General features: G+C 43.5%; 1 protein-coding gene across 1 annotated transcript; it reads left to right on the top strand.

The window, feature by feature from the left end:
• The first annotated feature begins 3,120 nt into the window (after positions 1-3,120).
• On the top strand, positions 3,121-10,800 carry LOC139271679 (tribbles homolog 1-like). The gene is made up of 3 exons (XM_070888530.1): positions 3,121-4,099; positions 4,699-4,991; positions 7,425-10,800. Exons 1-3 carry the CDS (start codon positions 3,809-3,811, stop codon positions 7,891-7,893), a joined length of 1,053 nt encoding a protein of 350 aa, XP_070744631.1. The 5' UTR covers positions 3,121-3,808; the 3' UTR covers positions 7,894-10,800.
• The last annotated feature ends 1,605 nt before the right edge of the window (positions 10,801-12,405 follow it).

The following is a 12,405-nucleotide window of genomic DNA, read 5'->3' as shown; positions in this document are numbered from 1 at the left end:
GAGACTGTAATTCCCATATTGGATTGTTCAGTCACCTAAGAACTTACTTTTAGAGTGGAAGCAAGTCTTCCTCGATTTCAAGGGACTGCCTATGATGATGATGATGTAATGTGGTGACCAGAACTGCATTGCAGTACTCTAGTTGTGGCCTAACTAGTGTTTTATACGGTTCAAGCATAAATCCCTTGCTCTTGTATTCTATGCCTCGACATTGGAGCTTGGCCGGACAGCAGGAGCGGCGAGGTCGGGGTGCAGGAGTGGCGAGAGACTGCAGAGCGATGTGATCGGGACCCAGGAGAGGTGTGAGTTTTGGCCCAGAAGAGGCGCGGGCCCAGGGGCAGCACGGGCCAGCTCGCACTGCAATATGTGTGCGCACTAGGTCCGTGCAGCAGAACTGGTCTCCAGTCGTCTTGGTTAATCCTGACCACTGGACCAAGACCTAGCTCTGTCAAGCCCATGTGGTGGCTTGTGTGCAATGGCCACCACACGTTAAAAAAATCCACGCACAGGTATCTTCCACCCTTCAATATGTAGTTCAGGACCTGGAATATTAGGTCCTTCATTTAAACACCTGTGTACTCATCCTTTTTTGGCATGGAAGCAAGTCATCCTCGATACGAGGGACCGCCTATGATGATGATGATGAATAAGGGCAAGCGTTCTGTATGCCTTCTTAACCACCTTATCTACCTGTCCTGTTAACTTCAGAGATCTGTGGACATACACTTCAAGGTCCCTTTGTTCCTCTACACTTCTCAGTGTCCTACTATTTAATGTGTATTCCCTTTCCTTGTTAGCCCTCTCCAAATGCATTACCTCACACTTCTCCAGATTGAATTCCGTTTGCCACTGTTCTGCCCACCTGACCAGTTCATTGATATCTTCCTGCAGTCTACAGCTTTCTTCTTCATTATCAACCACACAGCCGATTTTAGGATCGTCTGCAAACTTCTTAATCGTATCCCCTATATTCAAGTCTAGATATACCACAAAAAGCAAGGGACCTAGTACTGAGCCCTGCGGAACCCCACTGGAAACAGCCTTCCAATCACAAAAACACCCGTCAACCATTACCCTTTGCTTCCTGCCTTTGAGCCAATTTTGGATTCAACTTGCCACTTTGCCCTGGATCTCATGAGCTTTTACTTTCGTGACCAGTCTGCCATGCGAGACCTTATCAAAAACCTTGCTAAAATCCATATACACTACATCAAATGCACTACCCTCATCGACCCTCCTTGTTACCTCTGCAAAAAATGCAATCAAGTTAGTCAGACATGACCTTCCCTTAACAAATCCATGCTGACTGTCCTTGATTAATCCGTGTCTCTCTAAATGAAGATTTATCCTGTCCTTCAGAATTTTTTCCAATAATTGTCCCACCACCAAGGTTAGGCTGACTGGCCTGTAATTACTCAGTCTGTCCCTTTCTCCCTTCTTAAACAAAGGGACTTGAAGTTTCTGACTTAAACTCTGTCTAGATGACCCAGCCAGCTCTAATCAGTAGGTATGGCTATCATTAGACTATCACAAATGTTTATGCCATAATCTACATTCTTACCAAAGGTACTTGCTGAGTTCCACTTAGCACAGATACACGTCGTCCTGTTATTTACTGCCTTTCTCAAGCCAAAATGAAACATAGGATCAGTGGGTGTAGAATTTTGTACTGCTTGACAGAAGAAAGAATGTGATTATATCAAGCCGTCTGTTTTACAGGGACAGAAATGACCTGTGCTGAGATAAGTGGTGAGATATAAAATATGGTAAAATCATACAATCAACTGGCAGGAAGAGAACTGTAGGTAGATCCTGCATCCATTCAAATATTGTAATAATTAGAATGTAGACCATTTTCACTCAAAATTTTCACCCATCCTCTCTGGCAAGGTCTGACTTCTTGCTGGAGTTCTAGCCCTCAGGTATTTCACTCAAGTCATTTTTAAGAGCTTGTCTGTATATGGAGGAAGGTCTTCAGATATTCAAACATATATGACCATATTGGTTAATGATGCAATTTATGTGATAGGTCTATGGGGTTATTTTATATTACTCAGGTACACTACTTACTTTACAAATTGTTTATCGTGTCTTTACATTTCTTTAATGACAATTTCTAATTTTTTTTTTTAAATGCCAGTGTATAAAATGCATTTGGAATCCTATTTTCAATTTTTGTCTACGTTCCTGCGAAGCGCCTTGGGATGTTTTAGTATATTAAAGACACTATATAAATGCGCTTTGTTGTTTTAAGTGTTTAACATCACATTCAGCTACATAGGCCCTAAGTCCTGGCATTCACTCTCTAACCCTCCCGGCCTCTCCTCCTTTAAGATCCTCATTGACCAAGCTTTTGATCACCTGTCCTAATATCTTCTTATGTGGCTGGTTAAGAAATGCAAGTTGATTAAAATAGCCCCACAATAATCAAAGGGTTTAAATTACTTCAAATGTAAATTCATACATCAGATTATACATTAAGTCTGTTTTGCTTTCTCCCGGGTAAAACCGATTTTGCTGATTTAGAAATGTTGCCGCTCAACCGCGATTCACATCTGAGGGATTTGCCCGCTGAAGTGACCTGGTGGAGGTGCTGATTGAGTGACATTTAACGTGGCCCTACGTCAAGAGAGTTGCCTTGACTGGAACCTTGCGTCATTCCAGACAGGCCATGTGATGGTCATGAATTGTGTTTAGAAAGGATCCAATTCATTTACCGTAATATATGTAAGGTTAACTGTGCCTCTGCGAAGCGAACAAAAAATCTGATTAAATGCATACTTACAAATTACTTAGATATGTTTAGTATCGCCTTAACACGTATGACCTTAATATGCTTCCCTTAATCATCACTGTTTTGATACGTTATTACTCATCAACTCGGTACTAAATTGATCCATTTTTGGTTGAGTTGTGAATTTCTTAAAATAGACTCGCCGTTTTATTTTGAAATTTGTTCTGTTTTTTTATATTCGAGGGGCAAAGAGAATAAACGATCGATAACGTAGGTTCGACAATCTGCTTTCACAAGCAATCTGGTGCAGGCGGTGCCAGATTGCGTAAATTGGCAGGCGAGCTCTCGGTGCAATAAAGGCATTGTGTTCATGCCGCTCTCTTGTAAAGGGATGACTCTCATTCAGTGGGTGATGTTGCAATCTCTCAGATTGTTATATTCAGACACACTGTGACCCAGTCTGCATTCCACAGAGAGAGAGACACACGCACACACTTTCGCAGTTACTGCAACTTTTCCCCCTCTGAACAGAGCAACTCGCCACTCAAGCTGCATCTAGAGCCGATTGCAAGCCCTAAAGTTTGCAATGCGGTCCTTCGCCTGGATCGGTTCTTTCACAACAGCGCGCCCGTGAACACCTGCACACAAGTTGGGATCTTTTGCAGGAGCCGCGACCTTACTTCTGTTTAAAAAAAACCACACACATTGCATCCCGCAGCCGGTACCCATCTCCCGAAAGGACAGCGGGGCTTTCGTGCAGTGGTGTAGGGGCGGATGTGCACGAGTTGTGCAAGCTGATTCGTGGATCAGCCACTTTCGGATTGCTGTTCCCCTTGAAATCGCTCTTTGTTACAACACCCGCTCGGGGGAAGAGGAGCCCGTCGCTGTGATCCACCGAGGAATGAAAGGAGCATTTCTACAAGAAGGACCTAACGCCCTGGACATCTCAAAGTGCCTTTGCAAGCTTGACTCGAGCCCCAGGGGGGGATTTTTTTGTACTCCCCATTTCCCCCCAGCATCTGTTGAGCGCCCCCGTGAAGCTGCTTTCTGATTCCTCAGGCCGAGCCGCTTTTAATGAGTTTAAACGTGCAGCGAGCGAGCCCCATCCCAATCCTCCGAGGCGGCCGATGGAGACAGAAGCGGGTGGAGGCCGACGAGCCGGCGACCAAGTGCCCGCGGCTGAGTGACTCTCCCTCGGACAGCACTTACCTTCCCTCTCCGGGATCGCCCAGCCCCAGCGACAGCAGCCCGTGCAGCTCGCAGGCGGCGGCTCGGCTCGGAAACTACATCCTCCTGCAAACCCCGCAGAGGGACAGCGTCTACAGGGCCATCGGCAGCCAGACGGGGGAGGAATTCGTGTGCAAGGTATGGAAAATTTACCCTCTTTCCCCGCCAAACAAGAAAGTGTTCTTGCATAGTGTGCATTATATTTCAAGGAGGGTGGGTGCATTTTCAAGGCACTCTATTAATATATATTTTTTTACACGTTAAAGACATTTTCCACAGTGACGCGAGCCGTGCGATGGCTTTGTTTGTATGTGACCCCGGGGACTGTGTTAAAAGGGTTTGTGTGCAACTTGTGGGGTTTTGATTTCTCTCCAGATGCACTTCAGTTTACCGCAGCCGTCAGATTGAGCATGTTGTGGGCAGTCAGTCAGTCCGGTGCTGCCATCTAGTGCTCGCAGTCCACGGCCAGGAAACTGCAGCACACTTTTCAACATCAACTGGGAGATTTCCTAAAATAGTGATGCTTTATATTAGATTGTTTTTGCACTATGCCCGCTGTTGAGTTTGACTAACCGGCTCCCTTTGCAAACGTTGCTCTTTTGCATTTTTTGTTGGTTTTAGTTCTGAACGAAACTGCTTTAGATTCGGAGTTTCCATTAAAAACAACTTGTTGGGTGCTGATGGAACAGTCGGGAGCAACAGAGGTTTGACTTTTTTTGTGTATGTATCCCCCCCAGGTTTTTGACATCAAGCGTTACCGAGATGAAATCGCACCATATCTGCAAATCCCAGCCCACGAGAATATCACGGCGATTGAGGAGATAATCCTGGGGGAGCAGAGGTGTTATGTGTTCCTGGCGAAGGGCCATGGCGACATGCACTTGTACATGCGGAGCTGCAAGCGGCTGGGCGAGGAGGCGGCGGCGCGGCTCTTCCAACAGATCGCCTCGGCCGTGGCCCATTGCCACGATTCGGGCATCGTCCTCCGAGACCTCAAACTCAGGAAATTCGTCTTCGCTGATGAGCAGAGGTGGGTTTATAGAAAGGTCAGTGCGCCAAGTCCAAGTGGCCACTAAAAAAACCTCCCATTTCAACAAATTGTGGGGAAAAAACTTGTGATTTCATTAAAGAAGTAATCAATCTAAAATGGATCAAAATAGCCAATCCCTCACGAGGATAATCTTTTATGTCCAATAAAGAAAGATGAATTGATTCTAAGGTTGCACTTAGCTGTGAATGCCTCAGTAAAGCTGAATGTATTTTCTTTTAATGGGCTATGCTATATCCGTAATGTAATCTGAATGGTTACACGGGACGGGTTAGTCTAGTTTCCGATTTAAAAGAATTTAATGGCATATTTACGCACTTTGTAAATATACCAGACTTGATTAACAAGAGCTTTTGTTACATGTCCCAAGCGCAAATAAGATTCGGAGTTTTATAAAAAGCTGCACTATAAAGGAGAATTATTTAATAAACACAAGGAAAACACTGTTATAAATAGATCCATCTGTTTAATAAAAAGTTACAATTCCGGAATGGTAATTAACACTGCAAATGCATTAATGAATTTGTCAAACGATTTATACAATGCGTTGCCGCCCCTTTTTTGTGATATTAAATCTTGCAAAATAGTGCAACTTCATTTAGTATTAAATCCAAAATATGTAAGTGAATATATTTTATACACACGCCGTCCTCGGACACTTAACTCCGGAACCTTGTCATCTTGCAATGATTTATTCATTAAACGATGTTACTTTTTATAGAATGGAAATAATACTGTACATGGTACAGAAATGTAGAGACAAAATCTCCGATAGTGGATTAACCGGTCCTGTAAATGTTTTAAAACTAGTGTTTATTACAGATGAATAAAACTTATTGCACAAGGTTATCAAACATTTATAGACTAGTTAGAGTTGGGCAAGTACAGGTTTGCTGAAATACCATTATCGACAGACTTTTTAAATGGGTAAATTATTAATAGAAATATTAAACTTTGAAAATTGTGCTTAACGGTGCTGGGCAGTTTTGGAGGCTGTTTAAGCACGGGATTGCAGCTGACATTTTAAGTAAACCGTTCTCTACATTTTCAGCAACTGCGCTGTTATTACAGTTCTGACTGTTAGTCCCCACTTTAGTACAGTTTCTTGCTCCCTGCAGCATTTTCGAATAAGAAATGCAACCTGAAATATATCCTCACTGCAAAACAAAAGGCCTCGTTTAACCCCAATATTAACTGCAGTTTTCCAATGTATAAAAGACCCTTTGTCAGACTAACAAAATGAATTGGCATGCGGTGTAATTATTGTGCGAGGTGAGCTGGAGAAGTGACTTCCAAAATGTAATTATTTTAGTGTGATACTTGCACAGACATGGTGAGAATGTGGAACTCGCTACCTCCAGCATAGGTGCATTTAAGGGGAAGCTAGCTGAGGACATGCGGGAGAAAGGAATAGAAGGATATGTTGATGAAGGTGGGAAGCTCGTGTGGAGCACAACACCAGCATGGGCCGAATGATCTGTTTCTGTGCTGTACTTAATTCAAAATATATGAGGATATTTGTGCAACAGGAGGCATGGGAATCCTATTATTTCTACAGCACGTTAACTAGAAAGATGTGATTTGGAAGTGAAATTGAAGTTCTGGCCTGTGTTAATCTTTGCAACAGGCGTTGTACAGACTTATTTTCTTCATGTGCTGCAGATTTGGCAATAAGGGTCGGTGTTGCAATTTAAGGTACTCTGTGTCAAAGCAGGTGTTGATTGATTCAGTGTCGTAAGGGACCATAATGCAGGCTGCATGACTCATGTTTTCCATTTACAAAACAGAAGAGCTGAGGGTTTTGCCCTTTACATGGCTGAAGGGTTCAGATATAGGACACGTCCCCGCAATCATTCAATCGATTTGCCCTCTTCAAAGTACAGCACATAAATAGCTCCAAATACTAAACATAGGATCAAACTGATCGGGCTTTTTATTTTATATATATATGGTTTTTAATCTCCAAAATAACCATTCACTTGATTACAAATAGACTTCCTTTCATTGCAGTCTATAAAATGCTGCCTTTAAAAGCACTTAAAATACAGTTCAGCATTAATATTGATCAAACGTTGAAAGGTGTTGTAAATAGTTTCAGCTGCATTTCAGTTTCGACCGAAAAATAACTGAATGCAAGTCAGAATAGTGCTGACAAGAGAACCTGTGCCCTGCGTGCACCGAGTCAGATGCAAGGATATGACTACTATTTTAAGGGGGATTTTGTTCACGATTTTGGTCGTTCGGCTGAGCAAGCACCTTTTTTTTGGAGTGGGGGGGGGGGGGGGTGTCGGGCAACGTGAGGGAATGGGGCAGCTTGGTTTGAGTTTCCACTAAGGAACAGTGTTCCACCCTCTTGGGGCTTTCCAGAGTTTCTTTCACACCCAGCGACTGATGGTTTCTCTGCGATTCCCACAGGAGGAGGCTGAGGCTCGAGAGCCTGGAAGACGCTTGTATCCTGAGAGGAAAGGACGATTCCCTGTCCGATAAGCATGGATGTCCGGCTTACGTGAGCCCGGAGATACTGAACACGGCCGGCAGCTATTCCGGGAAAGCAGCCGACGTGTGGAGCCTGGGCGTCATGCTATACACCCTGCTGGTGGGACGCTACCCTTTCCACGACTCCGACCCCAGCGCCCTGTTCAGCAAAATCCGCCGCGGCCACTTCTGCATCCCGGACAGCGTCTCACCCAAAGCCAAGTGCCTGATCCGCAGCCTGCTGAGGCGGGAGCCTTCCGAGCGACTGACAGCCGGCGAGATCCTGCTGCACCCCTGGTTCCGAGCCGCCTCTCAGCAGCTTCACGCCGATCAAGACAGCCACAGCTCTGACCAGACAGTCCCCGAGGTAGAGGGCGACCAGCAGGGAGGCAGCGCTTTCTTCTGTTGACAACCAGAAGAACTCACAAACTTTTTAAAAAACAAACTTGCTACTGGAAGAAAGCGAGAAAGCGAAGTTACCAATCCTTTCCCATTAAGGATCTTTTGTGCACACTTACACATGTAAACTTACACAGATTGAAACGGGCATTTAACTCCTTCAGGTTGCGACCACATGGTAGAATTTTCCACAACATGAATCATTCACTTTGACCCCAATTTAAGACCAGTTCAGATCAAGCAGTTAGAATCCTCAGTTTGTGGTGCAGTTATATGTTGAAGTTTGCCACATCATCCCCACCACAATCCCTAACCTATTTATTCATTTGCAGATTTATTTAAAAGGAAACCAGTGCAGCCACTTTAACTTATTGTATTTGTGTAACATTGAATTTTTTCTATTTGTTCCGGGATGTGGGCGTCACTGGCAAGGCCAGCATTTATTACCCATCCCTAATTGCCCTCAAGAAGGTGGTGGTGAGCCGCCTTCTTGAACCGCTGCAGTCCGTGTGGTGAAGATGCTCCCACAGTGCTGTTAGGGAGGGAGTTCCAGGATTTTGTGACAATGAAGGAACGGCAATATATTTCCAAGTCAGGATGGTGTGTGATTTTGGAGGGGAACTTGCAGGTGATGGTGTTCTCCTGCGTCGGCTGCCCTTGTCCTTCTAGGTGGTAGAGGTCGCAGGTTTGGGAGGTGCTGCTGAAGAAGCCTTGGCGATTTGCTGCAGTGCATCTTGTAGATGGTACACACTGCAGCACACCGTTATGAATTTTGTTAATTTCTATGTAATTGGTCATTTAAAAAAAATTACAGACGGGCCTTCTGCATGAGAAGGTTGTCAGATTCCTTCAAGGCAGTTGCCTGTGTTGTGGTCTGGCTATTGAGGTGAACTTGGAACAGCCTTAGAGAAGCTGTGTCATTTGTGTAAACAGGGTGAGACGCCACCCATTCCCAGTGATGGAGCTCTCTAATTGCACACTGGCAGTGCTGAAACCGATGGAGCAGCTAGCAAGTGTAACACTGAACCAAAGTGATGTACAGCAGCCCTTGCCATTCAAGCCCATGGTTATCTGGTAACATGACCCACAACACGTTGCCCAACCATCGTGAATAATATAACTTGGCAAGATGAAGTGATAGCCTGTACCTGGAGAATGCTTTATGGCCATGCACTATACAGCAGTCATTACAATATTGTGTAAACATAGTTCAATAAACGGTAGTGAGTCAGTTTAAGGTAGCGACACAAAAACCCAGGGATCAGATGTGCTTTTTGGCTTTGTGATGTCGTCTGGCTCCATTGATTCTGCAGCTGTCTTGGTAAACTATTGCATAATGTATACAAGACTATTATAGCCCAGTAAAAGAGTGCATTATTTTTCAGTAGAGCAGTCTCCTATCAGCACAAACTATTGTAGCTAGTATCATAATCTTGTAACCCCCTTCCCGTCACTTAACAGAAACAATCTTATTGCCCAAGAGAACTAACAATGATTTGGGAATAATTGGCAATTGGTAAACCTCAGGTGGTGATACCACCAATGAAAAAAAGGATAGCTTATGTATATATACAAAGTGTAAAAATTGTTTAGGGGATGTGTTCAAGGGCGTAATATACTCTCAGGGTTTGGTCTTCTTGAACAAGTGTGGCATAGCTCTGTAACACACTCCCAGTCATCGGTTATTTGCAGTATGAAGGTGTGGTTGTACCAGAATGTGGAGGTTTGCAAGAGTCAGGTTTAAAAAACCCTGAACTTTACTAGCCTTTTCTGATCTACAAGTCAGACCCTGCTTTCAGGCTTTGAGATATATTATGGTCCGTGCTGCCACTCTGAGATACAGTCAGTCTTAGAAAAAGGTGCAAGTGAAACAGGTCTATATTTTTTCATTTAACAGTAAATATATTTTAATTAATTCTAAAAGTGCAAACTTCATATAAATGAAGCTAATATTTGTGAAAACGGCCAAAATATTGCATTGTCTATCGCCCCTCTTTTATGTTGCTGAGCATTTCAAAATGTGATGCAGATGCCATGAACACCTGACTTTGGCAGCTTCCCATTTTTCCTTGCAGGACTTGAAAGCAGACCAAGTGTGCTGAAGGGCACATATGTCAATACAATCACAAAACACATATATTAAGAAATGTACATTTAAAAAGCACTGATGTTATCCATGCACTTGTTACCCAATGACCACTCTAAACCTTCGGCAAACTGTAAACATATATTGACGTTATTTTTTTATTGTCGTGAAACATCACAAAAGATACTTGAGTTGTACTTAACTATGTTACACACACACACACACTTGATCCTCAGTTGAAAGGTGACCATTTTTTGTTGCTATGTCTACTTTATTGTGTTCGTGGAGTAATTATGATGGAAGATTTAAAAAAAAAACATGCATCCGTTAAAGAGCTTATTAATTAGTTGTGCAGCTCTTGGGTCATCAACTGTAGGGGCGAAACCAAAGGTAACAGCAGGAAGATCACGCTTGAGTTAGACGTTGCATTTTTCATTAACTGCTGTGTGTTTTGTTTATACCTCATGTACAGTGTACATGTATGTCTTGTCATTCCCGTTGTATATTGTCAGAAAATATCGTGCTGGTGTCATGTAAAAGATCAGTATAAATGTGAATTATTACAAGCAATACTAGTCAGATGAAAATCATGAGGTTTGAGGTTTAAAGGACAGTGAAATATTTCTGTTGCACTGATATTCTCGTGGTTGTTGAGCTTATAGTATCTGTGATACAAATTTAAAAAATAAGACTACTGGTAAATGCAAAAATATACTGGCAGCAATGTCCTGCTGAAGAATATGAAACACTATTTTAGAAATGTAAATATGTCAATATGTACAGCTGTAGATGAACTTACAGCAATAAAGGCAAAAATACCTGAACAAATAAGTTTCTTCTGTGTGCCATGTTAATGTAAGTGCAGCAAGAGCATGACAGTAAAATCATGCCCTTCAACATTTCAGCTATTTTATTTTCCTTTGTGTTTGATTACAGACAACACACATGTTCTATTCTTTCTTTCACCTGAATTATTGTATCGCACTCTTCCAATAGTCTGTATCAGACCATGCTGTTTGTTGTTGATCGTGATAGGCAGGAAATGACAGCTTATCAAGAATTCATACATGCGTTATGTCTGCTGATGCAGCCCAGTTAGTGCTGCATGCTATTAGTGGAGCGGTTGCAAAGTTTTCAAAGATTGAGCAGATGAATGTGAGGCACGAATAGCTGTGATGTGTGGATGGGCGCGTGGTTATGGTGTTGAACTTGAAATTCAATGAGATTTCCTCGCTAAGGCACGAACCCTGCTTGCAGCAGATTTCCTTTTTTTAAAGTAATTGGGGGGAGGTTTAGTTTTGAGGGAACATTTCTTCACCCAGAGGGTGGTGGGGATCTGGAACTCACTGCCTGAAGGGGTAGAGGAAGAAACCCTCACCACATTTTTAAAATATTTGGATGTGCACTTAAAATGCCTACAGGGCTACAGACCTAGAGCTGGTAAGTGGGATTAGGCTCCATAGCTCATGGTCGGCTGGCGCGGACACGATGGGCCGAAATGGCCTCCTTCCGTGCTATAAATTTCTATGATTCAAAAACATAGGAACAGGAGTAGGCTATTCAGCCACTCGAGCATGTTTCGCGGAGCTGGGTAAACTCGGGCAGAATGATATGTCCAAAATTCCAACTGGCCACTTGTTACAGAGGTGCGATGATGAGGTTAAGGAGGGTTGGCACATTCTTACCGTGGAAATTATGCCCTTTTTGCGTTCACAATAATGGGCTTGAGAGACGGGAGCCCGACATACAGACATTTATTCTGCTGTTTCCACCAGCTCGCCACACATTTGCAAATATGCTATGATGTCACTGTGCATGATTAAAATGTTTGATTCACCTGATGACTAATCTGTTGATCAGACTTACTGAAGGGAGGCCAGAGACATTCACACAATGCGCGGGCACATACGTGGGAATCACCTCAATGGCAGCAGTCACCTTCCAAAATTGACGCTGTAGTTAGTTGTGGCGCTAAGTTCAGAAGTGGAGCAGAAACCTCCCCTCTGTGGGTGCCTGTTGCCTGGAGTTCTATATATTTCCTGCTGACAGCAAAGGGCCTAAAATAAATAGTGTCAAAGTGCAGAAGCAGTGTGGGAGCACAGGTAATTTGGGAGATCGCTGCACATTTTATTTCACAATAATCTTCTTCCTTCCACTCCTGAACGCATTGACACCTTTCTCGGGTATGGTTCAGTGGGCACCGGTAATTCTCGGATTCCTTGCCAAAGTCGTCAATAATCCTTTGGGAGTCTTGAGAGTGAGTGTTGGCAAACTATTCGGCTACAGGGGCATCACATCCAAAGACACTCCTTCCTCACTGATGACAACACGTGCACTTCCTGCAGTGGGATCACTGCATAGTGATCAGGTCTTGGAACCTTGACCCATTTTTCACTCTCCAACCCAGGGCACTAAGGCCAATTATACAATCCTGGC

Source organism: Pristiophorus japonicus, chromosome 1 (assembly GCF_044704955.1).
Source record: "Pristiophorus japonicus isolate sPriJap1 chromosome 1, sPriJap1.hap1, whole genome shotgun sequence".
Classification (NCBI taxonomy): domain Eukaryota; kingdom Metazoa; phylum Chordata; class Chondrichthyes; family Pristiophoridae; genus Pristiophorus; species Pristiophorus japonicus.
This window is presented reverse-complemented; position numbering and strand designations above follow the sequence as displayed.